The 23379-nt window shown below is 40.2% G+C and overlaps 1 protein-coding gene across 1 annotated transcript; it reads left to right on the top strand.

Annotated features, from left to right (window-relative positions):
- Positions 1-1457: 1457 nt before the first annotated feature.
- Positions 1458-10996, top strand: LOC132140151 (RDS/peripherin-like protein xRDS35). The gene is made up of 5 exons (XM_059548963.1): positions 1458-1461; positions 2186-2325; positions 5153-5340; positions 8713-8959; positions 10769-10996. Exons 1-5 carry the CDS (start codon positions 1458-1460, stop codon positions 10994-10996), a joined length of 807 nt encoding a protein of 268 aa, XP_059404946.1.
- The last annotated feature ends 12383 nt before the right edge of the window (positions 10997-23379 follow it).

Here is a 23379-nt window from a genome sequence, read left to right on the forward strand (position 1 = left end):
GAAAAGAATGCGACTTTTCAAGATCTATGCATGTTTGGCAGGAGTGCAACCTCTATTTTTTTTTTTTTTATTTATTTAATTAAATAATTTATATTTTGCTCAGCTACATGTAATTTTCTCAGCTTTTAATCACTGAATAGACTAATAAATCCCGTGGGTGAACTCTGTGTGATTTGGGAATATACTTGATAATGTCAGATAGCACATCATTACAACAACACTTACCATTTTATCGCAGACGATGCTGTATTGCACACTAAGACTCGATTTGAGTGGGAAATGAATCATTCACGGTTGTGCGCGCACTTGTTTGCACATGAGCAAAGGTGTTTGAAGCATATGTCTGAAGCATACTTTGAAATAACACCAACAAGTTAGCCGGTGAAAGCCTCTGACATCACTACCGGCGTGAGTATAAATCAGCACCAGGAGAGAACGCCATTCTCTTCTTCATCTTCATTGACTGTTTTGTTTGAAGTGTGCATCTGAGAAAACGACCACGGTAAGAGCGATCTTTTTCTGTTTATCATGGCATCCACTGGCAAGGGGTTTAGACAGTGTGTACAACCGTGTCTGCGTTATTTGACACCTGATGACACACAAAGTCTTTGCGTCTCTTGTTTGGGTGAAGAGCACGTGCGCGGTGTCCAGGAGAGTGAGATTGTGGGGATCGCAGGCGGATCTCACTAAGGAGTTTAGAGAGGGACTTTCCCTTTCGCGCTCTTCGGTGGCAGATGAGAGTGAATTTCAGGAGGAAGATGTGTTGTCATTAACCCTTTCTGATACTGAAGTTAGTGCTCTGCTGGGTTCTACCCAGGAAGAGCAGGAGATGTCTGAGGGTGGCAAAGAAGCTGAGGCTGAGTCTTCTCAATCCTCCTGCCCTGCGTATGTGGAGCTGTTAGAGGTTATGGATCACACTACGGCAAAGTTGGATTTGCCATGGAAGCGTGCCAGCAAAGTGACGCCTCGAGGTCGCCTCGACCAGCATTATTAGTCTGATCATAGCCCTCCTGCCCAGGTGAGCTTTCCATTCTTGCCTGATTTACATGCAGAACTCAAAAAAAGAATGGAAGAGGCCATTTTCTTCTCGCATCCATCGGTTTCAGCATACGAGTTATGCCAACATCGAGGCGATGCGTGAAAACAGCTATGAGAAAATGCCCCCTGTAGAAGAGATGCTGGCTAGCTATCTCTCTGTGGGGGAAACATCCTCTCTTAAATCTCCCTCTTTGCCATCTAAGCCCCTTCAGGATACATCCCGCTTAAATGGCAGAGGATACGCAGCAGCAGGTCAGGCTGTGACTTCGTTGCACACGGTGGCAGTGCTTCTTCAGGCTTATCAGACTGATCTGCTGAAGGACCTGGATAAAGGCGAGGGCTTTTCAGCTGACCAGGTAGCCGAGCTGCGCCACACCACAGACCTCTTTCTCCATGCTACCAAGCAGGCCGCCTCCGCCATGGGTAGGTCTATGGCGGCCATTGTATTAACGGAGAGACATGTGTGGGTGAACATGGCAGACATCGGGAGGAAAGAAAGGGGCTTTCTTCTCGATGCTCCGGTCTTGTCTTCCGAACTTTTCGGTACCTCCGTCAAGACGGTGGTCAAGAAGTTCAGTGGGGCAAGGGCACGGTCAGCTACCTTTAAATCCTTCATTCCACGAAGGTCCAGGTCCAAGCCCGAACAACATAGGGGTCCTGGCCCGTCTTGATCTGAGGATAAAAGACAGGTGATCGCGCTCCTCCCCCGCCTACAGGCAGGGGTTAGAGGAATCGTGGGTTACGAGGAGATAAGCAGGACCTGAGGTATGTGATTTAGACCAGGCAGCGTTTTCGTCTGAATCAGAGCGATACCTAGGTAGCTACTCATTCCCTTTGGGTGTTTTTAACTTCTGATTTTATCCCTCTCCTCTTAATTCCCCTGTAACCACCAGCTCTCCACCTGATCGAGGTTAGGGGGAAAATTCTTGCATATCAGTCTCCTATGCTGGACCTATTATGTTTTTGGCTGGTTCTATGTTCATAGCAACCACTTTACTGATAGTCCGGACTAATAGGAGGCGCCCCTTGAGCGGTGCTCCAGTGCAGGAGGGTGGTTGAGTATGTAACCCTTTCTGTACGTACTTATGTGTATTAAATTGCTAGTGGTTATGTGTCTACTAACAAACTCTGTGCATTTTCTTTACAGTGCTCAGTTACGGCGTTTACACCGGCCGTCCGGCCCTGTGCTCTGGTATTAGGCGAATGAGATCACAGGCTTCTTTGGAAGCCTCGCTGATCATCAGAACTGGCACAGCACTGCAGGGAATCTCATGGATGGCCGGCCAGGTCACCCTGAGGGTTGACGGAAGTTACGGAAGTCTTCCTGTATATACTGCCTCAGGTGATGCTCCCCTCGCCAGAGGTTGGCAAAATTTGAGCTTGCCTCTCCCGTGCGGTTCAGCACCTCTGCGATGCTTAGGAACCTTTAAGTAAACATGCAAAGCTCTGTGTACTTTCTAAAATCCACGTTAAGTGATAAGTGTGCACGCAAGAATCTGCGCACTTTTCTGAAATCCTGTACAGTAAGGTTTCCCTTTTCGAGATTGTTAGACCTTGGTTCCTTGGGCACCATTCAGCAAGAGTGTATTTGTTTATACACTTCAAGCATCACTTCCCTCAACATGAGGGGCTATCTGGGCGACTCTTGTGGTAGTTTAGCAGCGCTGACCTTTTCCAGAAAGGGTCGCCTATGAGTGCACTACTCTGAATTCGGAGTTCTCCTCTCATATAAGACTGAGTTCTCTGTTTTGCTCCAGCATTATTTCCACAGATCGAGTTGATAACTCTCATGCATATTGTTTGAGATGCACCATTCCATCTAGGAGCAGCTCGATCAGAGTGCTACGACAGTCCCTACTTAGAACAGTATTTAAAAATCCATGTTATGGTTAGTGTGCACGTGAAGGCTTTGCACACTTTCTGAAATCCACACTGTGGTGAGTTCGCACGCTACTGTTCTGCGTTCTTTCTAAAAATCCTTTATGATGAGGGCTTCACACAGTTGCTTCATGCCCTTTCTTGAGTTGGTAAAACTCTCCGTTCATCTTCGGCACCACTCCATTTATGTATCCTTGGATACCTATCCATCTAAACAGGGTGTTGCTACAAGGGATTGGTTGAGACAGCTCCTTCAACAAGCTTATGCGAGAGCAAGCGGTAGCCCCTGTGTGACAGGCAAGACCTTGTATAAATACTGGGTTCTTAGCCGTTATCCCATTAAAGGAATCCTTCCTGATTCCAAGCCTTTAGCTCGACCCCGGGCCGAGGCCCTAACAAAATAAAAACTAGGTTTATAGCTTAGGCCTTTGGCCGTAAGGGATAATGTCATGGACAGCCGTTTAAACGTCCCAGGGGCAACTCTCATGAAAATGGTAGATTTGGTACTTAAAGGGATAGTTCATTGCCAATTAAATTTTGATATGTTTTAGCTTACCTCAAGTGCATCTAAAATGTACTGTAGGTGTCTTGGTTTCCGCAGTAGGTCCCATTTTGATATTTTTAGATCAAACTGTTCTTGTCTGTGACTCATATAATGGAGGTCTATGGTCACCACCTCAAAGAGCATGCACAGAGAAGTCCAAATTAAACAATTTCCTATCGTAAGTACACATTGATGACCTAAGACACGAAACGAGCGGTTTGTGTGAGAAAACGAACAGTATTTATATCGTTTTTAGCTCTTGTACACAACCACGACCAACTGATCTGAGGGTCGCGCGTGCTTCCTGTTGTGTGACATGTGCGCGCATTCTAGTTTAGTCTGCACAAGCGCGGAAAGCGCCGGAAGTGATCTCTTGCGTGTGTACATGACTCATCACTCATTGTTAACTGTTTACCACATGAACGTGCACCAATCTGCACTGTCTGAAATATAATGCAGTAATTGTAATTAATTAATTGTTTTATAAAGCACCCTATAATCGTTGCGATTATAATAAAAATACAACACATTACTCACTCTATTGACAGCATGCCATAGGGTCCCTCTGGCCTTGGACGTCGCCTCCAGTTTATACGTGGCAAACAAAACACAACGTGCAAAATGCTGCGGCTCAACAGCATAACAAATATGCTTCGGGGAAATATATCGGAGTAAATGTATACATTTTAATTAGGAAAGTAGTGAAGTAAAAGTAAAAGTTGGCAGAAATATAAAAACTCAAGAACGAATACTCCCAAAAAATACTTAAGTACTGTAACAAAGTATTATTACTTACAATACACCACTGCCTACTACACCGACAAATCATCCTACTTATAACAACTGAACAAGAATAAGATAATATTACCCACTGTATTTTTATATTCAGTAATATTCAATGAGATACTAGCAATATGTTATTGCTGTGGATACATTATAACAACCAAAGCGTCTCAGCTGGAAAAATGCTGTGCCACCAGCTGGCTGTTTTCAGAAGAGCACCTGACATTTTTTCAACTGGCTAAAACATTTTGGCGGACACACGTTATTGAATATTTAGTGGGGGTTTTTTTGCATTTATGCAATATACTGGAGCCAAACCTGAGAAAGCAGTCCAGAATATTCCACTGCGTTCCTGGACACGCAATTTGTGTAGCTGTAATTCATAGGCGGGGATTGTGCTAATTGTGAATGAGTGTGCATAAGCGAATGATTGGAATTCATTAACATACATATGTTTAACTATCAAATCAGACATTTATGAAGCGTTTGTGAACCCGGAGGAGAGTTTTTGGGAAGGTCTGTTTTACACTCAAATTACTCAGAATTATTCCTATATTTACGAATGTTTTATGAATGGTACCCTCTAAACACCGCTTTAAAACAAAAATGCACCAATATAATGGGGGCCTAAATGACGAGTCCAAAAATTAGAATGACTCTGATTTACCCTAATATATATCCAAAGGCAAGTTAATCAGTTCATTCCGTGTAAAACAGCCTTACAGCCAGGCTTAACTAAAATAAATAAATAAACCTTTGTTTATTGGGTTAGTGTTGACTTAAAATAACTGAAATAATAAATAAGGAAAAGAACGAAATCGTTTCATGAAGTTTAATAGTTTAATGACTTATTAATTTGTTTACTACAGTCCCAATGGAAGATTAAATTCACCTTAATCAAAAAAAAAGATCGGCTTGAAGAATGGCATCCACTTCTACAAGGACACCGACACTCCGGGCCGGTGCTTCCAGAAGCAGACCATTGATCACCTTCAGATGGAGTTCCAATGCTGTGGTAATAACGACTACAAGGATTGGTTTGAGATGCAGTGGATCAGCAACCGTTACCTGGATTTCAGCTCAAAGGAAGTTAAGGAGTTATTCAATGGGAATGTCAATTCAAAGTATCATTTTCAAGTAACATTTTCATTTTGTGTTGGAGTATCTCTTTAAGACACCCAAGGACACTTGAGGAGAACTTAAAGGGTTAGTTCACCGAAAAATGAAAATTATGTCATTAATAACTCACCCTCATGTCGTTACGAACCCGTAAGACCTCCGTTCATCTTCGGAACACAGTTTAAGATATTTTAGATTTAGTCTGAGAGCTCTGAGTCCCTCCATTGAAACTGTGTGCATGGTATACTGTCCATGTCCAGAAAGGTAATAAAAACATCTTCAAAGTAGTCCATGTGACATCAGAGGGTCAGTTAGAATTTTTTGAAGCATCGAAAATACATTTTGGTACAAAAATAGCAAAAACTCTGACTTTTCTGGCTACACATCAGCTGCCTGACACCGTTGCAAATCCGATGATGATTGGCTGGGTGGGCGGTGCCCTGCTCACGCTGTCTCACTGCACGCTCTGACAACCACTAAACACAAGACGGCGTCAGCGATAATGGTGTTCTCGAACTGGAAGTACCGGAAATGAAAGGCAAGAATGTTTCTGTAACATGAACGCTATGCCCAGGAAAAAATACTTTATCCACGTCTGCCTCAAGCAACTCAAATCTTATGAACCACCTCACATCAACACATGGTAACATATTACTGTACTGAATATTTAATGCTGTGTTTAAACCAGCCGCGACTTGCATGAAAAAAATTTGCTATTCGCGCGTAGTTGGAAGCTTGAACATTTTGAGTTCATACGATTCATTCGCGCGTGAAATTAACTTCACAACAGGCGCAAATTTGCGTCATGGGGGGGCTTCTGCCAGTTGAGTTCACACAGCATTTTCAACCACCATTTTTATTAAGATCATTTTCTAAATATTACTGTTATCGTGTCATGAAATGTAGGTTTAAAAGTATTTCATGCGAGAATGTAGTTGTTTTAAACTGAAATATGCGGTTTATTTAAAAATGTGTTTAGCTGTTTTCGGAGGCTGTCTATTCGCGTCTTTGCATTGACTTAATATTGAAATCACTCGCTCCAGACGCTCTATTTGGTGCGTGTGTGAACGCACCATAAGAGTTGGATAGTGTTCTGTTTATTGTGCAGTAACTTTAGGCCTAATATACAGTTACAGAGATTTGCACTAATGGCCAGGTTTTCCTTTGTTTCTTTTTACCCAAGTTTAAATTAGTTTGTCTTGATTTTGTACTTGAATTTTATTTTCAATATTTATTTTTGTTATATGTTTTTATTTCTATGCATATCATATGGCATGCTCCAATCTATTGAGTTCAGATAAATACAACATTTTCTAAAATACTTAGTGTTTTTATTCTTCAATCAGTTAATATAAACATCTTATATATTAAAGATTTTATAGGACGTAATAGCGTTATAGAACATAAAAAAATAACGTCACAGTTACTTTGCTGAGTAACTAATTACTTTTACAATGTGGTAACTTAGTTACGGACTCAATTACATTTTGGGAGAACTAATTTGTAACTGTAACTAATTACTTTTTTCAAGTAAGATGACCAACACAACACAGTTCAATGATATCCGGTTCGCGAACGTATCACTCAATGTAACCGGTTCTTCTTGAACCAGTTCACCAAATCGAACTGAATCGTTTGAGACTATTCTCATCTCCAATAAGCATTAATCCACAAATGACTTAAGCTGTTAACTTTTTTAATGTGGCTTACAGTCCCTCTGAGTTAAAACAAACCAATATCCCAGAGTAATTCATGTACTCAAACAGTACACTGACTGAACTGCTGTGAAGAGAGAACTGAAGATGAACACCGAGCCGAGCCAGATAATGAACAAACGATTGACTCGTTCTCGAGTCAAGAACCGGTTGCATCAGTTTTCGGATCACCAGTAGTGATGGGAAGTTTGGTTCTTTTCCGCGAACCGATTCTTCCGGACATTTCAATTCAATAAACCAGTTGAAGAAAACGGTTCACTGGTTCTTTTGCACTCGACGTAATGACGTCATTGGCGATGATTGCCCTTCATTCAAGCCTTAGGTTTACCCGCGCTCATAACATTAGCACAGAATCAGTTCAGAATCAATCACCAAAAGAACCAGTTCAGTTCAGACGCAAACAGTTTAGTTCAGACGCTCTGTGTGTCAGTCTGCTTCATGCTGAATCACACATGCGCAGTATCATCAGCTCCTCGGTTCTTGAATCAGACACGTCCGACAGAAACGGTTCTTGACTCGAGAATGAGTCAATCTTTTGTTCATTATCTGGCTCGGCTCGGTGTTCATCTTCAGTTCTCTCTTCACAGCAGTTCAGTCAGTGTACTGTTTGAGTACATGAATTACTCTTGGATATTGTTTTGTTTTAACTCAGAGGGAGTGTCAGCCACATTAAAAAAGTTAACAGCTTAAGTCATTTGTGGATTAATGCTTATTTGAGACGAGAACCATCTCAAATGATTCAGTTCGATTTGGTGAACTGGTTCAAGAAGATCCGGTTACATCGAGTGATTCGTTCACGAACCAGATATCATTGAACTGTTGTGCTTTGTACTCGTTCACAACAGACACGGAAGAGAAGTCAATGCTGAATAAAGTCGTAGTTATTGCTATTTTTGTACCAAAATGTATGTTTGATGTTTCAAAAAATTCTAACTGACCCTCTGATGTCACATAGAATACTTTGAAGATGTTTTTATTACCTTTCTGGACATGGACAGTATACGTGCACACAGTTTCAATGGAGGGAATGAGAGCTCACGGACTAAATCTAAAATATCTTAAACTATGTTCCAAAGATGAACAGAGGTCTTACGGGTTTGGAATGACATGAGGGTGAGTTATTAATGACATAATTTTCATTTTTTGGTGAACTAACCCTTTAATACTTCATACATCCATTTTAAATCACTTTCAGACAAATATGGCTAAGTTAGTTTTGCTAAAGGCTCTAGCATAATTTATTAGACATTCTAATGCAGTGGCATTCATGATTTTAATCAATGAGTGTCTTTAAAGAGTGTCCAAAACCATTCATATGCAGTATAGTCACAAAATCTGAAACCATCCACAAATACGACCAAAAGTGTTTACAAAAATGCATTTAAGAGTCATGTTAATATATGGTGTGAATATTATCTTGGCTGATGACTTATCGTATCGCAAAAGAAAAATTCTAATACCAAGTTAAAATATGGTATATGTATATACAACAATCTTTGGGGGAAGTACATTGAAATTAAAAGCATGAAGTAAGAAAGTTTTAAGTATACTATTGTTAACTTTATGAGCAACAATCTCATAACAGTTTGCAATGATTCAAGGTTCTTTTCTTCCATTTCCTTCTCAATCTTCCAGCCGCATTAAGAGCAATGTGGATGGCCGTTACTTGGTTGATGGTGTGCCCTTTAGTTGCTGTAACCCTAGTTCTCCCAGACCCTGTATCCAGTACAAAATCACCAACAACACCGCCCACTACAACTACGACCACCAGACCGAAGAACTCAACATCTTCATTCGTGGTTGCAGAGAAGCCCTGGTCAACTATTACATGGGGCTGATGAACACCATTGGAGCTGTAGTTCTGTCTGTCTTCCTGCTTCAGGTACACTGTTAAAGGTTTGCGTGTAATGGACCTAATCAGGGTATACCTGTTTGTTTTCATTCTATTGAAATATACTACCCTGACTAAGATCAGATAGTTTGTTGACAATTTAATTTGCCAATTCAGTTCCCTTGAATTCCTTGTACCATGTATCATATGCAACAAAAGCTCAATTTGGGAACACTTTACAATAAGGTTCAATTTGTGAACATGAGTTAACTACATTATATAACATGAACTAACATTGAAAATAGTGTCACACTTTATTTTAAGGTCCAATTCTCTCTATTAACGAACCATTATCTACAACTTTTGCCTCAATAAACTCCTAATTTTCTGCTTATTAATAGTTAGAAGGGTAGTTGTTAAGTTTAGCTATTGGGTAGGACTAGGGATGTAGAATATGATCATGTAGAATAAATACTAATAAACAGCTAATATGTTAATAACAGTCATGCTAATAAGCAAGTAGTTAATAGTGAGAGTTGGTCCCTATACTAAAATGTTACCAAAAATAGTTATACGCATTTATTAATCTTACTTTCTTAATATCAACATTTACTAACACATTATTAAAATCAAAATTTGTAGTTGTTAATATTATTTAATGGATCTGATCTAACATGAACTAACAGAACAGTTGTATTTTTTATTAACTAACATTAAAGATTATATAACATACACAGTTTTACCTAATCTCATGTTAATCTTGAGTACCTATAGAGTAGTACTGCATCCTTCATATATCCAAAAAGTCTTAAGTTGTATCACATTTGTAAAAGAACAATACAACTTTCCGATTCTTTCTGGAAAAAGCCGAGCTCCTGGAGGCGTGCCGTAGTCGGAGAGATATAATACTGTTGTTTTGTGTTGTTCCCATTAACATATATTCACTTATGTGCTGATTTCCGAAAAAATACAGAAATCTGATGCAATTGTACTTACATGAATGGGGTCTTTTATCACAGGGACGGCTCCATGTTTTAATAGCAAAAGATGTGCAAATCCAGCGTCGACTTGGGCCTTGTTTATAAAACATTCGTCACTCAAATGACCAGAACATACAAAGGCACTTGATACACTCCGTTGCTGCCATGGAAAAACAAACTGCATCCACTGTTCATGTAACTCTGGGTTCTTGGGGAAGCTGAACATGGTAAACTTTCCCTCACATTCAAAAATGCACTTATTTGGAGGCATTCTCGAACAAATCCTACGCAACACTGCCATGTGCGTGGGTGGGCTTTTCCGACATAAATGCTCATACAAGGAGTTCTGGTCTATGTTCCGCTCTTGTCTACGTCATTAGATCCACAATCGAAAAAAAACAGCCGAAACTTGTACCAACCCAGAAGTAAGATTTTCGGCACAGAAATTCTCAGTCTTCTTCTCAGATTTAGCATAATTTATTGCATACCATTGGTTACAGTCACTGAAATGCATTTTTGCCAACCAGGTGGAAAAAACAGTTAGGGGAAGGGGAAGGGGAAGGTGTATAAAATAGAATTGGGATTGGGCCTAAATCCAAAATATGGGAAATAACCCCCCAAAGATTCATATCTTACATAAATTTCCACATGCATGTATATTTAGTTGTATTTTGTTGTAGGCTTGTATATGTAACTTACATTTACATTTGGGCATTAAACGGACACTTTTATCCAAAGTGAATAACAAAAACGATTCATCAAAGAGCGAACAAAATTTAAAATATTAAATGACAGGTTTATTAGACCAGATTTTACTTCTACAAACCAGCTATTTTTACCCATTTTGTCATATTCTATGTCAATTGCATTTATTCTACAGAGCTCAGTGTTGGCCAGTGTGCGCCTCCTTCAGACGTCTATGGAGGCTCTCGCTGGACAAGAGAATGTGGAGATTGAAACCGAGGGCTACTTGCTTGAGAAGGGAGTGAAGGAGACCTTCATGGAGTATGTGGATCCTGTGCTTAATCTCCTATTGCTGAATCGGGTAACACCTCCTGAAGCCAAATCGGAAGCAGGGGCCACTGGAACAGCCACCACCACCAGCTAAAGAGTCAGATTTATCTGACCACTGAAATGTTTCCATTTAAGGGCTGAGAGTGCTGACAATTTATCAAATAATTCATGTTTTGGTCTTAATGCTCTACATCTCAAAGAGTTGTATACTTTATTAATACACTAAAATGGTGGTTTCTAAAATAAATTAACATTCTAAAATAAATTAATAAATGATTTATGGCAAACATATGATATTGTTAGTTTTGGGGTGAGTGAACGTCTGTTCATTCCTGTCAGGGGGAGCTTGGTGCAGCTATGCCTGGGAAATGACTAGCACTATGCTTATATTTCCACCATGAATGGTTTAATATTGGAATGACTGAGCAGTTTCTTAAAAGAAAGTTGTATTTTATTTCTTCCCATTTACAAAATCATGTCACACAGCTAAAAGAGGCTGAATGTGTAATATAGCCTATGTTGCATTAGTACGCTACCACATGGATGTATGTAAATGATTGGAATAAAATCAATACCCTTGTGAAAAAGAAGTGCGCGTAACTGTAGTGAATATGCCAACCTGTCCTCCAACCAATACGCTCGTATAGGTCGTTTGTCCAAATCCCTGAAATATGACCCATAAGAGCGTATCCTACAATTGCGCCCCTATCGGCAAAACGTCGTTTTCATATTAATGTTTTGTATTCTTTTATTTGCACTCTGGTTTGTGTTTCGTGTAGCTCAGTTGGTAGATTATTGCGTTATACCTTGATATGTAATCATGCTATCATGGGTTCGATCCCAGGGAACGGATATGCACAAAAATGTATACGCTCAATAAATCATAATTTAGCATGATTTCTGTGAGGGTTAGGTTTAGGGGTGGGGTTAGGTGTGGTCATTCGAATGAATAAGAAACCTAGTAAAATATGTAGGAAATACTGTGAGATCGGTGTAAAAAGCCCACACATTGCATTTAAATAAACGTACGTTTTGATTGGTAATGACGTGATACGTCATTTCATGACGACAGACGCAACGGGATACTGTCATTATTTTTACGCCCGCTAGAGGGCGCTTAACTTTAAAACGTAAATATAGGTCGTAATAAGGTGCTTGCACAAACAACCTATATGGTCGTTTTTTGTTGGAGGACAGGCTCTAACATTAATAAAATAAAAGGCCACTTAAGTGTACTTAGTCAATTTTTATAACAACGTTTCTTAAGTACACTTTTAAAAAGTGCACTTTGTTATAATGTCAGTTTAGGTTTTTTCATGCTTTACCAAGGTACACTTATTTTGATGCATTGACTAGCCTTCTGAAATGTGTAAAGTATTTGATCTTAATTTCATCATTACAAGAATGTAATTACACATAAATTTAAATACATTGACATATGTGTTTTAATAGAAATTTTATGAAAGTATATTTTAGTTTTCCATTAATATTTGTCAGTGCATTTAAAGGGATAGCTCACTCTCAAATTAAATTTTGGTATGTTTTAGCTTACCTCAAGGACATCCAAGATGTAGGCTTCTTTGTTTCCGCAGTATTTCCCATTTTGATATTTTTAGGTCAAACCGTTCTTGTCTGTGACTCATATAATGGAAGTCTGTGGTCACCACCTCAAAGAGCAGGCACAGAGGAGTCCAAATTAAACAATTCCTCATCATAAGTACACACTGATAACCTAAGACACGAAATGAGCGGTTTGTGTAAGAAAACTAACAGTATTTATATCGTTTTTTACCTCTTGTACACAACCATGTCCAACTGATCTGACTGTGACGTGCACGCGCGCTCTGGCTTAGTCTGCGCAAGCGCAGAGAGCGCCGGAAGTGATCTCTCGCGCATGAACGTCAGTCATTGTTTACTGTTTACCACACGATACACCACCAATCTGCACTGTCTGAAATATAATGCAGTAATTGTAATTAATTAATTTGTTTATAATGCACCCTATAATCATTGCAATTATAATAAAAATACAACACATTACTCACTCTATTGACAGCGAGCCATTGGGTCCCTCTGGCATTGGATGTCGTCTCCAGTTTATACGTGGCAAACTAAACACAACGTGCAAAACGCTGCGTCTCAACAGCGGATAAAACTCAGGATTTTCAGTCAGACAGGTGTGTGATGCGATACTGTCAATGTCCTTGTCGTCGTCTTGTAGTTGTTCCATTCATGACAACATATGCTCTCCACTTCTGTTGGCATCTCACAACACTTGCTACTAAAACACCACCAATTTTGAAGAAATCTCTGTCTCTCTGAGGCTTGAAGACGTGTTGCTGCAGCGGATCGCTCCTGAGTACTTGGTCTGTGTATTCTGGTTCAAATAAATATGGTTGTGAAAAAAAATGTAACGTTGTCTATGGATATATTGAAATCGTCTTCCATTGCAATTTCCTGTACGTCTAAATATGTTTAGATCTCTGTGTAAACCATAGACAGTAAGTGTAAACAATGAGTGATGTACACGCGCGAGAGATCACTTCCGGCGCTCTCCGCGCTTGCGCAGACTAAGCCAGAGCGCGCGCGCGCACGTCACATCAGGAAGCATTCGCGCCCACAGATCAGTTGAATGTGGTTGTGTACAAGAGGTAAAAACTATATAAATAATGTTCGTTTTCTTACACAAACCGCTCGTTTCGTGTCTTAGGTCATCAGTGTTTACTTATGATGGGGAATTGTTTAATTTGGACTCCTCTGTGCATGCTCTTTGAGGTGGTGACCATAGACCTCCATTATATGAGTCACAGACAAAAACGGTTTGACCTAAGAATATCAAAATGGGAAATACTGTGGAAACAAAGAAACCTACATCTTGGATGTCCTTGAGGTAAGCTAAAACATACCAAAATTTTATTTAAGAGTGAACTATTCCTTTAACACACTTTAACCATGAACAACTCTATGTAATTATGAAATTACAAATAATGAAGTGGGTCAAAAAAAGCAGCTGTAAGTGACTAATTGCACATACATTTAAAATATATTTTCATTTAATTGTAAATAACATGCATGTAATTATCCAAAAACATTACATTTGCACAAGTAAATTTAAGTATATTATTTCTGTAATAAGTACTCTTTTTAAAAGCATACTGAAGTGAACTTCTTTTTCACAAGGGTAAGCTCCTTCTAATTATCTGAATCTTACATTTTATACTACCCAGGCGTGAGAAGATAAAACTTTCTATTCCAATACAAAGTTTTTGTTTTAACCAGTCACGACCTTCACAAATGCTAGGACACATTTTTACTTGGTTTCTATGTCTTTGACTTTACACTGGGTAGCCCCGCCCATAAAGAAATCTTACTGGCCTAAAATCTATCTCCACATTTCTGTACGGTATATTCAGTATGTTTTAATAGGTTTTGATTGCACTGTATTTTTGCTTTCAGTGTGGATAAGCAAATTATTTGATGCTGGGAATTATTCATTAAAAATTCATATATTATAAAATATGTGGTCCCACTTTATATTAGGTGGCCTTAACTACTATGTACTTACATAAAAAAATAAGTACAATGTACTTATTGTGTTCATATTGTATTGTAAAACACTTTTGCTGCTATTGAGGTGGGATAGGGGTAAGGTTAGGGAGAGGGTTGGAGGTATGGGTAAGTTTAAGGGTGGGTTAAGGTGTAAAGTATGGGTCAACAGTGTAATTATAAATGTAATTAGAGAAATTAAATACAGATGTAATTACATGTAGTTTTTTTTTTTTTAAATATAAGTACAATGTAAAAACATGTATGTACACAATAAGTACATTGTACTAAATTATTAATTAAAATGTAAGTACATAGTAGTTAAGGCCACTTAATATAAAGTGGGTCCAAATATGTAATATATCTCAAGATTTTCATATTCTCCATTATAATTTTCTCATCCAATGTTAATTGCGTGTTGTAAACATAAATACTTCACTGTCATTAAGCCTTTTTTTGTTTTGCATTCAGCATGGAATTAAATGCAATGTCAGTGTTAAAAGACGGTATAGATGATGCTCAGTGCTCTGCTATGAAACACTGTACTGCATTCGCAGAATTGTCAGAAAACTGTCAGGTCTAATAAAATCGGACATTTTGACTGCATTGTTGTTAGTGATATTTTGTGGAACTAGATGCATACTGTCAGGGGCGCTGCACAAGATCCCGGGGCCTATGCATAGGCAGTCCTAATGGGCCCCCCACCCCTTATTAAATATATATATATATATATATATATATATATATATATATATATATATATATATATATATATATATATATATATATATATATATATATATATTAAATATATGTTCCTGACTTTTCAAGGGCCCTCTCTTCCTTTGGGGTCCTGGTAATCAGTACTGGTTTTACCCCCAGTCCGGCGCCCCTGCATATTACCCCGGTTCTGTCTTTTTATTAATTCTTTCTTTCAAACTTCTACATATCTACACATTAGCATTCAAGTACATTTATGCACATAGTAAGCAAGCAGAAAGATCAGCAAAATCGCAGGAGCCAGGTAAACATGAACCAATTTTCTTACATACATAAATAGAGGGTTATCCGATACAGATAATGAAGGATGATGATTGCTGGCAGCATGTACAGTGACAGCCAAGTGTGTCTGCGTCCTTTATCCTATAACCTGTGCTAATCTCTTAATATGCAAACTGCTGTACAAGCACTCAAAGTCCCTGCATCCTATTATATCTAACAAAACATGTTAATACATAAGGGAAGATGAATATGCAGATAAATGAATATATGTCAAGTGATCATCTACAATTTATGAAATGTAAAAACACTTTTAACAGACCAATATTATATATTAATATTTTCAATATAATATAGGAGTCATAGGTTAGATGGCACAAGGGCTGTATCTCAGTAGTTAGAACATTTTGAGTCGAAGGTCCAGCTATATACAAATCTGTGGCTTCTCTAGAAGTGGTTATCATTGTTGGTTTTTAAAATGTCCTTCAAAACTGTAAGACCAAAGAATAGGTTCCTGTCATTCAATATGAAAATTCCAGTTTCACTATATACACTGACCGGCCACAATATTAAAACTACCTGCCTATGCCTATATGGTATAGGTCCATCTCATGTTGCCAAAACTGATGCATGAAGGCATGGACTCTACAGGACCTCTAAACATATGTGGAATGTGGCACAAACATATTAGCAGCAGATCCTTTAAATCTCGCAAGCTCCGAGGAGGAGCTTCCAAGGATCGAATTTGTTGGTCCAGCACATTCAATAGATACTGGGTAATTTTAAGGCCAAAGCAACACAATCTTAAAACTTTCCTGAACAATTTTTGCTGTTACAGATGGTGCATTATCAAGGAATATCATTGCCATGAAGGGGTGTACGTGGTCTGAAACAGTCTGTAGGTTGGTGGGTCGTATCAAAGCAACATCCACATGAATGGCAGGGATCAAGGTTTTCCAACAAGACTGTCTTTTTCAAATAGTGCATCCTGCTGCCATCTCTTGCCCAGGTAAACAATGCATGTACCCCCGGCCATAAACCTGATCACCAAAATGTGATCCATAAGACCAGGTAACCTTCTTCCATTTCTCCATGGTTGAGTTCTGATGCTCACGTGCTCTTTGTAATTGCTTTCAGTGGTTGTGACGAGTGGGGCGGGGCCGAGGGATGTGGGAACACAAGCGAGGCCGGTGGAGTGATTGGGAAATCAGCGACACCTGTGACCCACCACCGGTCTTGAGTCCCACAGAGGAGATGGAAGGATATAAAACTGGAGCGACGACAGTGAAGGACGAGAGAGGACCAGGCCTGGGCTTTATTTTATGTTTTGGTTTTATTTTGTGCACATCAGTCGTCCGTGAGGGGCTGATGCGCTGTTTTGTGTTTATTTTGATCATTAAAGTTTTCCGTTGATTGTGCGAAGGTTCCCGCCTCCTTCTTCCCGATGATTATTAAGGTTTAATTCATTACAGTGGTGCCGAAACCCGGGAGAAGGATGGACGCCCTGCTGAAGATAACTCACCGCTGTGGTGAATCCGCAGTGCCGTCGAGCAGGCGAGGAGTGTGCCGCCATGGACGCTCGAGGCGGTGGACTGGAGCGAGTTGCCGGGGACGGGCGAGCTCGCTACTGGCCGCCCGCGATGTGGAGGGGCGGTTGCCATCCGTGAGGGAGCAGAGGAGTCGGCGCCGTTCGCCAGAGAGCCGGAGCCTGCTGCCGTCTACCTGAACGGGGAGGAGCAGGGAACGGGGGACTCCTGCTGGCTGCCCAAAACCGGAGGAGCCGTCGCCGTCCACCGGGCGGCGGAGGAGTGTCGTGCTGTCTGCCGAGGGCCATCCAGTGCCACCGCCAGGCACCGCGGAGGAGATCACCCAGCTGGTGGAGGGCTGAGCAGCAGTGCGTCTGGGAACCGGAATTTTTTTTTTTTCTCTCTCCCCTCTCTCGTCTCTGTCGCTCCTCCTTCCATCTCCTTTTCTCTCGCCTCGTCTGTCCTACCCCCAGGTTCCCGCAGGTCACTGTGAGCGGTCCCCCCCGGAGGGAGGGGGGGGGGGGGGAGTAGAGCGCAGTCTCGAGGGTACCTCCCGGCCTGCGAGGGGCAATGGGGGTATGTGACGAGTGGGGTGGGGCTGAGGGATGTGGGAACACGAGCGAGGCCGGTGGAATGATTGGGAAATCAGCGACACCTGCGACCCACCACTGGTCTTGAGTCCCACAGAAGAGATGGAAGGATATAAAACTGGAGCGACAACAGTGAAGGACGAGAGAGGACCAGGCCTGGGGCCTCATTTATAAAGCGTGCGTACGCACAAAACGGGGCTGGAAACGTACGTACGCCAGTTCCCACGCAAAGGTTGTGATCTATAAAAAACAAACTTGACGGGAGAATGTGCGCACCTTTAAGCAAACTTTGAGCCGTGCGTACGCACATTCTGGAGACAAAGGGAATTGGCGACACCGATGGTGAGGTCGTGAACTGAAGTTAGATTGTAGAAAATAAATGTGAGAAGAACGATTATAAGAATGAATGACATTTAATTTTCACTCCATTTCATACGTTATATCCACATTATCATGAAGATTAAATCCAACAGTGTTATTTGTGCCGATTGTTTTAGGCTATATACATCTAGTAAAATCCAAACGTAATTCAAAATGTATTAAAAGTAAAATAAAATAATAATCAGCGCTGCCTTACAGTCACATTGTCCACAACGGGAGCACAGGAGGACATGGCGCGATACATGTGATAGCCTACAGAATAGCATGAAATACCCTTTTATTAGAGAACTGCAGAACACAGTGTAAAAAGGAAATATTTTCCTTAATGTACATAGCCTATATCATAAAATGTCAAAGTCTGCAAATACAGTCATGAAGCACAATCGCTACTCATCATCGGTCCTAACTATTACGGTGTTCATTACAAAACCGTCAAGAAGCATGTGTTCACTATAACATTTTCGTCTTAAATTTTCGCCCACAAATTAATTAAGTGATTTTGTCAAGGTGTTAACGATCAGTCTATTTGCTAGAAACATATAAATTCTCCGGTGACCCGGGTATGTAATGCTTCATGATGGCACTCCTGGCACTGTTGGAGGATTACGCTAATGGCAGAATAAGGAGAGAACGAGTTTTCAGGCACCATGATGATTTCCTGGCCCATGATGATGACTGGCTAATAAGCCGATTTAGATTCCCTAGAGCTGTGCTCTTGGATCTATGTGCTGAATTGGGTCCAGTATTAGAGAGGGCAACACGCCGGAACCATGCCATCCCAGTCCAAATACAAGTCCTCACCACTCTGGGGTTCTTGGCAACCGGCTGTTTCCAGCGGGAATTGGCAGACAGGTAAATTAATAATATAAAAAAACAATAAGTAATCCTCAAATTTGTCTCTAAGACCTTTTTGTATATGAAATAATTCTATTGGAATCTATCATCTCACCCTATAGGTCTGGTATATCACAGCCGTCCCTGAGTGCCATAATATCTGTCGTTTTAAATGGTATACTTAATATGGTTAGTCGATACATCAGGTTCCCCTACACTGTGCGAGAACAGGCCGAAATTAAAACGCAATTTGCAGCAATGTCTGGTTTCCCAAATGTAATCGGCGCAATTGACTGCACTCATGTTGCTATAAGGGCACCATCTGAAAATGAATTTGCTTATGTTAATAGAAAGCATGTGCATTCTATTAATGTGCAAATCATATGTGACTCCAACATGACCCTCACAAACATTGTGGCACGCTGGCCTGGTTCAACACATGATTCCTTTATCTTGACACATAGCAGTGTAGGGAACAGACTAAATGCAGGCGCAGTACGTGATGGCTGGCTTCTTGGTGAGTTTAACAATATTAAAAAGTAGAAACTGTAACAATTTTGTTTTTAATATAATTATAACCTGCAGGCGACAGTGGCTACCCCCTGAGACGCTGGCTCCTCACCCCATTTTTAAACCCGCAGAGCGCAGAGGAAACTCATTATAACGAGGTCCACTCTCGTGCCCGCGCAGTTGTGGAGCGTGCCATCGGCATCCTGAAATGCAGATGGCGTGCTCTGGATGCCTCGGGTGGCAGACTTTTATACCATCCAGCAAAAGTGTGCAAGATTGTCAGGGCGTGTGGTGTTTTGCACAATATAGCACTGAGAAACGGTATTCCTCTCCCTCCTGATCTCCCTCTACCCCAGCATTACGACCCCGAGCCACAGCCCCCTGGCCGACAAGAGGGATATCAACGAGGTGCAAGAATCCGTGAGGATGTCATGCGGCGTTTGTAAAGAAAGACAAAACTCAAGGTTCATGTTTTAACTGCATCTTTTAATGATTGTGCAATTTCTTGCATCACTTCTCTCATCTGCCGTAGCTCATCTGCAACCCTGTTGACAGCGTTTATTGTCTCTCGCTGTAACTGCAGGACTGCGTCAGTGAGTACCCGACCACTTTTGGACGTGCCAGACGCAGAAGGGGCACTGCTTTGAGCCGGACGCTGTGCATCTGCATCTGAGAACCCCTCACCCTGAACCTCCTGTTCATTTACAGCTTCAGACTCCGGAAGGACTGGAGGACAAACAATTGGCAACATTTATCCATTTATCACCCCACACACTCAAATGTACAGCGTTAATGATTAAAAATCGGTTTAACCTTGCTCCTCTGTGGTTTCAGTCACGTCAGTGTCTCCCTCCTTTTCCGACACAATACCACACACGCTGACCTCCCCAATTATAGCTGCGATTTTGCTGTCCACTGATGTGAGATCAGCTGTACATGGGCCCCCACCAGTTGCAGCCACGCTCTGGCGGTGGGAGGACAGTTTTCTCTTTGCCTCCACCTTGAATGAATGAGAATCTTTATTTCACATATTTTGCATACTGTAAGCACATGTAAATAAAACTTTTTGAAAATCAATATTGCTATTTATATAGGTATATAGCCTAATAAAACACAAATGTAATATGTTGGTAAAAAAAAAATTTGTATACCTTCAGGTCGGACCATTTTTTCTTTAATTCTGCAACTGTCCGTTCTGTCCCACTGACACAATTGACGGCAGAAGCAATACTTTGCCACTCGCACTGCTTCTTTTTATTAGTGACCCCACTGCTGTGGCCACCAAATAACACAGTTTTCCGAGCCTCCACCTCCCCTACAAGTGTTTCAATTACGTTTTTTTCCTCTTTTCTCACCTGTCGCCATTATTAAAATTAGGCTAACAGAAATGCACGTTTTCACTTTCTTGGATTAATTAATTGGCGGGTCGCATGCCAGTTTTCCAGGTATATATGGGATTCCACTCTCATTTACATGCTGATCAGCAATCATGAGGTGATTTGCATTGACTATTTATGGTTAAAAATGGGCGTGTACAGGGCGGGATATGAGGCTGGTTCACGTACGCACATCTGCGGGTGATCTGTGATTTATAAAGGGAACATTGCTTACAGGTGTGCGTACGCACGGTTTTATAAATCGGAATATTTTTTGGCGTACGCCATTTTTGGCTTTTGGGCGCACGTAAACTTTTAGTAAAGATCCTACGCATAGTTTTATAAATGAGACCCCTGGGCTTTATTTTATTTTATGTTTTGGTTTTATTTTGTGCGCATCAGTCGTCCGTGAGGGGTTGATGCGCTGTTTTGTGTTTATTTTGATCATTAAAGTTTTCCGTCGATTGTGCGCCGGTTCCCGCCTCCTTCTTCCCGATGATGCATGTTCCTGCATACTGGGAACATCACAGAAGTCTTACCATGTTGGAAATGCTGTGACTCAGTCATCTATCAATTCAATTAAAGTTTATTTGTATAGCGCTTTTTACAATACAATTTTATGTAAAGCAACTTTAAAGAAAATTAAGTTTCTACATTATTTAGTAGTAGCTTATCAGTGGTGACTGTCAGTTTATGTGCATATGGCAGAAATGTACAGAAAAATCAATAAAAGACGTAATCAAACAGACGATGAACACTATTAACAGCAATTATTATATGATGCAATAAAACTTATAAAACAATAAAACAAAATTTGGTAGTTATGTATGTTGTTTCAGGGTTAGCATCATCACCTCTGTTAACACCTCTGTTTATCAATTTGCACTGGCTTCCAATAGCTGCTCGCATAAAATTCAAGGCATTGATGTTTGCCTACAAAACTACCACTGGCTCTGCACCCATTTACCTAAATTTGTTACTTCAGACTTATGTGCCCTCTAGAAGCTTGCATTCTGCAAGTGAACATTGCTTTATTGTGCCATCCCAAAGAAGCACAAAGTCACTTTTATGGACTTTTAAATTAAATGTTCCCTCCTGGTGGAATGACCTCCGCAACTCAGTCTGAGCAGCTGAGTCCTTAACCATCTTCAAGAATCTGCTTAAAACCCATCTCTTCCATCTTTATTTGACCCTCTAACTTTGACACTCACTATTCTAATTCTATTCTTTAAAAAAATCTAACTACCTTTCTAATCTTTTTTTGTATTCTATTTTCTTTTCATTTATTATGCAATTGTGTGTGTGTGTGTGTGTGTGTAAAGACCTCTAACACTAGCTCGCTTTATTCTTTTTTTATTCTATCTGTTTTCTTTTTATTTATTATATTATTTAAAAGTCCATGCTACGTGTACTGTGTTAACCTAACTGAGACTTGTTATAGCACTCATATATCATTGCTCTTTTTGTTGTTTTTGATTGCTTCCACTGTCCTCATTTGTAAGTTGCTTTGGATAAAAGCGTCTGCCAAATGAATAAAATGTAAATGTAATTTAAAATTTAATCTGAGATCCTCTGAGGGGTTGGCATAATTTAGTATATAATAATAGACTGGAGCTTGTGTGGCAAAACAGAGAAACAAATAGAGACATAATTAGCATAGCTGCTGTTCCAGCCTAGTAAAATTAATTAGTTTAACCCAAGCTAAAAAAATAAATAATGTGTAATAATTTTGATTAGATATAACTGCAGTCCAAAATTATGAGATACATTATTTGAATGCTTGGCCAAACAGATGTTTTTAATCTAGATTTAAACAGAGAGTGTGTGTCTGAACCTCGAACATTATATCAGGAAGGCTATTTCCAGAGTTTGGGAGCCAAATGCCAAAAAAGCTCTACCTCCTTTAGTGGACTTTGCTATCCTAGGTACTACCAAAAGTCCAGCGTTTTGTGACCTTAGGGAGCATGATGGACTGAAGCGTGGTAGAAGTCTAGCTAGGTACGCAGGAGCTAAACCATTAAGGGCCTTGTAAGTAATAACATTTTGTAACTCATAAGGAACTTAATAGGTAGCCAGTGCAGAGACTGTATAATTGGGGTAATATGATCATATTTTCTTGACCTGGTAAGGACTCTAGATGCTGCATTTTGGACAGCCAGTAGCTTGTTTATTGAAGATGCAGGACAACCACCTAGCAGTGCATTACAATAGTCCAGTCTAGAGGTCATGAATGCATGAACTAGCTTTTCTGCATCAGAAACAGGTAACATGTTTCATAGCTTGGCAATGTTTCTAACATCGAAGAATGGTGTTTTAGTAATATGAAAAGCATGGTTTTTAAAAGACAAGTTGCTGTCTAATATAACAGCCAGACTTTTGACTGTAGAGGAAGTAACAGTACATCCATCTAGTTGCAATTTGGTCCATTAAGTAATATCTCTGTCTTATCAGAATTTAATAGGAGAAAATTATTGGTCATCCAGTCTTACATTTTTAACACACTCTGTTAGCTTAGATAATTTAGAAGTTTCAACTGGACTTGTTGAGAAATATAGTTGAGTGCCATCAGCATAACAGTGGAAACTAATCCCATATTTTCTAATAATATTACCAAGGGGCAACATGTATATTGAAAATAGCAGAGAACCTAGGACAGATCCTTGTGGCACTCCATATTTTACTGGTGATAAATTATATGACTCCCCATTTAAACAA

Source organism: Carassius carassius, chromosome 5 (genome assembly GCF_963082965.1).
Source record: "Carassius carassius chromosome 5, fCarCar2.1, whole genome shotgun sequence".
NCBI lineage: Eukaryota > Metazoa > Chordata > Actinopteri > Cypriniformes > Cyprinidae > Carassius > Carassius carassius.

What these genes read in the sequence shown, in the direction of transcription:
- LOC132140151 (XM_059548963.1), top strand. An exon ending in TCTCATGGATGGCCGGCCAG is followed by an intron (nt 2,326 to 5,152) that starts GTCACCCTGAGG and finishes TCAAAAAAAAAG; the next exon opens with ATCGGCTTGAAGAATGGCAT. An exon ending in AGCTCAAAGGAAGTTAAGGA is followed by an intron (nt 5,341 to 8,712) that starts GTTATTCAATGG and finishes TCAATCTTCCAG; the next exon opens with CCGCATTAAGAGCAATGTGG.